The sequence below is a fragment of the Tupaia chinensis genome, unplaced genomic scaffold (genome assembly GCF_000334495.1).
Source record: "Tupaia chinensis unplaced genomic scaffold, TupChi_1.0 Scaffold145659_1, whole genome shotgun sequence".
In the NCBI taxonomy this organism is placed as follows: Eukaryota; Metazoa; Chordata; class Mammalia; order Scandentia; family Tupaiidae; genus Tupaia; species Tupaia belangeri.
Window position 1 is genome coordinate 1,132,359 of NW_006205516.1, and position 5,657 is coordinate 1,138,015.

Consider the following 5,657-nt stretch of genomic DNA (forward strand, 5'->3'; position numbering starts at 1 on the left):
TCTCTTGCTTGTCGTTGTACCAATGCAGCACCATAAAACTGGAATTCATTTAGAAAGTTGCACGAGTGGCACAACTGTCCAGTTTCCTGACTCAGCAGAGTGTGTGAGACTCTCTCTACTCTTAGATCCTCTCCCCTAGGAGCACATGAGGATAATAACAGAACCTAACAATAAACCCAATAACAGTACAACAATCACCACCAAAGACAGGCGGAAGCGAGAACTCTTTCAGTAAATGGACGCCTATGGAATGTATACCGAATATCTATACTTCATAGCATAAACTGAAAGATTGGAAGGTGTAAAGGCAGGGAGGACAACTGTAGATACTAGAGATAGTATAGAAGGGCATGGGTAATAGGGGATGTGAGGGAGCGGATCGGGAAAAAAAAACAAAGCATTTAATAGACACAAAAGTGAAGTTATCTGGGGAACCAGCAGTTAGCGCAATGGCTATGTCGCTGGACTCCCACGTAGTCGACCGCAGTTGGCATCCCAGACCCGGTGGCTTAAAACTCACGCGGGGCACATGTGCGTGCGTGGCCAAGATCCCACGAGGAGAATGGAGGAGAAGGGATTGCGGCGTGACCATCCCCCCTGGGGGGTGATTTCTCGCTTTCTGTCTCTATGTCTCTCTCAGTCTGTCTTGCGCCCTATAGCGAAAAAACCTCTCCAAAAAAAAAGTGAAGTTATCTGTTGGTGATATGGGGTAATGTCTTTGTCTTGACTGATATGCACTGTATTCATGCTGGGAAAAACCATGTTGTACACTGTGAAGATACAGAGTGATTAAATGCAAGTTAAACATACATATTTAATTAATCCATATAAATATATGTTACTTATATTTACTTTTATTAAATATATATTTAATTATATCTATATAAATATATGTTATTTACAGTGTGTGTGTAAAATAAAAAGGCTGCATGTGAAATGCATCTGTTGACACCTGTCATCTAATGAAGAGACAAATCCAGCTAGAAGGAGAGGCATGCTTTTCTGAGAGAGGGCTTCAATTTTAAAAGCCTCAAGATCAAAAAACGTTCTTCAGATTTGGCAAGTTTCCATCACCATAAAACAGAGAGTCTAGCAAAAACTTAGCAGCCTGTACAGCAACTACTCCAGGAAAACAGTTTTTGTTTTAAGTCCCACTTAGAAAAAGGGGATAGGATAAGGGAAATAATGACTAAACTCGGCGTGAACAAACGGGAAGGGGGTTCTATCCTCTTGGTGTTCATTCCCGGATCAAGTTTCAAGCCCTTTTCTGAAGTGCCCCCCCCACTGATATCAGGGTGAAGGGCCCCCCCCCCCATTGAGATCAGGGATAAACAAGATGAAAGGGAGAAAGCAGAGGAACAAAAGAACCTAAACCTCAAGATTCTTAGTCCTCACAGGAAACACAAACAGGATGAGTCTGTTTGATTTCACGTCCCATGGATGTGGGGAGCAGCATTAAGGAGGGTGAGTACAACAAAGGCCTGTTCTCTCTGAGTGAGCTAAATCAAGTCTACTGCACAGCTCGCAGCATGGGCTTGGAGTCACTGTGCTGTTACCTGCGGGGGGGTCCGCTTCTTTGCTCGAAAGCAGGGTTCTCTGTTGGGAGGGGCTGTGGGAATTGGGAAAGAACTTCTTCTACCACCCATTCTATCCTAGCCCACCCCAGCCTCAACAAACTCTTGCCAGTACATGGAAGGCTTCCTTTTAGTTCTTCTACAGCTGAACGGCTTGTCATCAGCTCTGCCCAAGCTTATGAGCGAATCTGACAACTGTACATCTTTTAAAGACTTTTAGAGAAAAAGTCCATGTTTCAGGTCACAGCTGCCTCTCTCATTCTTATGAGTCATTCAGAGTGCAAATGCATGTGATTGATATGAGTGACCTATATGCTTACAAAAAGGCAAGAAAATACCTGGGGGCTCTCTACTGGCTGGGTCCCACTGTGTGGTGGGGACCAAACGACTTTTCTTGACATCTCTTCTCTTGAATCAACCATCCTAACTTTTTGTTTTGTTTTGCTTTGCAAATATATCATTCTTCTAATGCTCTTTTGGAAGACAGACACATTTGAGATTCGACTGATTCTCAAGCTATGAGAAATAAATACACACACACCTTTTATATACAACTTCAGGAAATTATGGATCTGTTAAAAATCCATATATAGAACCTCCTCAGGGATCCCTGGACCTAAAGTTAACCACCCCTGCTCTAGAAGGAAAAAAACAGTTAACATTTATGGAATACTTACTATATGCCAGGAACTAGTCAAAGTGTTAGATTTTTCTCAGTTAATCATAACTACCCCATGCGGTAGCTACGAAGGCTCTCTATTTTACTGACAAGAAGAAAGCAGTGGCAGAGAACAGCACTTGCTCCAGACCACAGAGCCAGTAGGTGACAGAGCCACGGTTCAAACTCTGACTTTGGAGCCCCTCCTCTTAGCCACTAAGTCACAGCTGTGCAAGAAAATCGATAGAAATAATTTTTAAAGAATGTGACATGATTACAATCATTACACAGACCATGATCCTAGCTTTTCTCTTTTCTCTTTGTTTTCTTTCTCCCTTGCTTTCTTTTTGTGGTAGGTAGGCAGGGAGTATGTGGATAATTGGCCACTCCAGAGATCTGAGAAAAGTAGAGACGATGTGGCACTAGTTGGAGGGGAATGTCTGGCCAAGTATCTCACACCCACTACTAACTGCTGTTCGTAACACAACCCAAAACCAAAGTTAGCTGGGCCCTCTACTTGGCTTCCGAATAGACCTGTGGTATTGGCATCAGCCCTTGATCCTTGAATTCTTGATCCAGTAGCTGAGATTAATTCCAGAGTCACAAACTGAAATACCTATAGGAGCCAGGAAAGTCATGCAAATGTGAGACACAGTCAAGCATAAGGCGGTGAGGCGAGGACCATGACCGACTGGGAGGAGCATGTCCCATCTCGACATCCACATTAACAAACGCGAACCCCAGGAGGGCCCGACAGAAGGCACATTCAGCCTGTGGGCCATCAGTTTGTGACCTCTGAGTAGGTTGTTCCCATTATGCTCTCCAAATAAGTCCAAGTCAGGAGTCAAGGATGCAGAGAATGCAGTCTGTAAGCAGAGGACAAACTGGCCTATGTGATGTTCACTTCACTAAAGCCATGCTTTCACTTTGACATGCTAAGCAACTGGGCAATAGGCCACCACAGAAACAGTCCAGACACCAGAGAGGAGGAACTATCAGTAGTGACAGCATACATCACATACCTCATACATAGGGAGCATTCGAGGTCAGATGCATCAAAAGATCCAAGTGGGATACTGAGAGCAGGTTTGGTCCCCTGATCGGCGGGAGGATCTGTGACATAGAAAGCACTAAGTCAGAGCCAGACCAACTTTGGTTGCCCAAACAGCACTTTGGAGGCAAGCAAACACAATTTGTTTTTCATTTTGCCACTTTCACCACCTCCCAGAGAGTTGATTTACTTGAGCCATTGAGAATGGAGACCCTGAAGTAGGCTTAGAAGTTTTCAGCAGCTCCCCCCCGCCGACCCCCAAAAGAGAAGTGCAAGTCAGGGAATGCACAGGAGCCCTGGTGACTTCTTTCAAATACAACAGGTACCTCCCTTAACAGCAGCAGTGGCAGACACCCCCCTGGACTGAGCCAGGCCTTCAAAGCTGAGGCTGAGTGGCACTGCCCATCTCGGCAACATGTCAAGCTATGGCTGCCTATGGGAGCACAACTGGGAGTGAGTTTGTGGTCGGGCCTCACCCTGACCACAACTTCCCTCATCCTACATTCCTGAGACAGGCAGTTTGGCCTGAAGGAGATGACACTGTCATGGATATGGGCTATCATTACTTGGTACTGTGTTTGACCTTATGCCTTGGCTTTCCATTACAATTATTATGGGGCACTTGGTGTGGCAGGCATTGTGCATGATCTCACGGAAAGCTCACAGCAACCTCCAAGAGTGCACAGCTGTCAAGTGCCAGAGATGGGCCCCATGCCAGAGCCCGAGGAGCCCCCAGATGGAGGGTCAGTAACCTGCACACGCTGGCTGACCCCAGGCATCTCCTCTAAGCTATGTTCTCCCTGAGTAAAGTCTGTACCTTTCTTGGAGACTTTGTCAGGCACTGCCATGTCTTCTAGGGGTTCAATTTGGCAATGTTTCCTTTTCTTTTCCTGGCATTTACCAGTCCTGATGGAGGCAGCTTCTGGAGAGGCGGCATCCTGCTGTTCCTCCTCTTCTTCTGGGTCCTCCACGTCATCTCGTTGAGCAGCCATCCTTACTCTAGCAGAGTTCATCGGGCTGCTGCCATCTCCCCTGGCTGCTGCTTTCTCCTGACTAGAGCAATGTGGGAGCTCCAGATTTTCCTGAATGAAGGAAGAGCCGAATATCAGAATCTACCTCAGACCTACACTGTCTGCAGATAGCCCTACCCAGAGGGAATAAAGAGACAACTACCGAGCCCTGATTCCCACCCCTGATCACCTGTGGACACATAGCTCAACTGCAGGGCAGTCATGGTGGGCATTTTCCATTTCCCATCTGCATAGCATCTGTGACAAAGGCATGGCCAGCTTGGGTGGAGTTAGGAAATTTTCCTAAGGATGGACAGGAAGGATTGTAGGGAGAGCTGCTCCTTGGGCAGTAGTGAAGGGGGAAATGCAAGGGATAGCACCAGCCCCCCCATCCAATCCAGCAACCACGTTAGGGAAATAAGACATGCAGTGGGGGGAGATCCTGTCACTCGACCCTTCTTTCACCCTCAGAGGCATCTATAGCCATCTACGATCTCCTAATTCCAGCTCCAAAAGGACTTCTGGGAAGTCCTTGGCCCAGGTCTGTTCACAGGCCTCCCCTATCACCTTATGTTCCACAGCTAGACATTATACTGATCCAGTGAACAGGGGACAAGCTGTTCCTCTTACTAGATTTTTGGATGAGAAGTCTGAAAAGCAGACAAAATCACTTGGCAAAACTATTAATAATGCCTCTAGTCTTTTATAGATATTTTTTTCCAGGAAAGGGATATTGGAAAATGGATGTAGAAATAAATCCAATGACAACTCGTTTATGCAGATTTAACTAGAGTAACCTAAATGAAAACTTACGTCTTGTTGTTTCCCCTCCAAAGCCTCCCCACCAAAACACTGATAGACAGATGAAAAAAAGGGAGCACACGATTGGAGGAAATCAATGAGGTGAAAGAAAAAAGACGTCAGTTTTTCTCAGTCTCTAGACTGAGGAGTTCAGGTTTTTCCCAGCATGATAGCAAAAACCTACAACCTCGACTTTCCATGAGCCTAAAGCACCGTCCACACAGGAGTACACTCCTTTGTGAAGCCAATTTGGGGTGGAAATCCAATCCCTGTTGCCTAGCTGTCTCACACTGGAAAGCCAGGATGCAAGTTTTTCTTCGTCTCAGACAAAACTGCAATTAAAAGTCACTCCAGACACTCCAGTTCAGTATTAGCTTTCTCGATCACGTCATCATGATTTCGAACACTTACTGAAATCATTAGAAGCCCTCTGACTTCAGGAGACAAGAGATACTCTAAGTTCTGCCTTTTTTTTTTTTAAGTTGGGCCTATCTCACAGAAGGAAGAGAAGCTGGGCAAATACGAGAGCTCAGGGCCTACTATACAGGGAAGGAATATCCAGC

At 45.7% G+C, this 5,657-nt stretch overlaps 1 protein-coding gene across 1 annotated transcript in view; it reads right to left on the bottom strand.

Moving 5' to 3' along the window:
• Positions 1 to 5,657, bottom strand: part of LONRF3 (LON peptidase N-terminal domain and ring finger 3) — a gene marked incomplete at its 5' end in the record, with an annotated part of 46,278 nt that overhangs the window by 26,956 nt on the left and 13,665 nt on the right. The window contains 2 exon segments of the mRNA XM_014584105.2: positions 3,255 to 3,345; positions 4,101 to 4,365. Of these exon segments, the coding sequence (XP_014439591.1) occupies positions 3,255 to 3,345; positions 4,101 to 4,365 (356 nt within the window).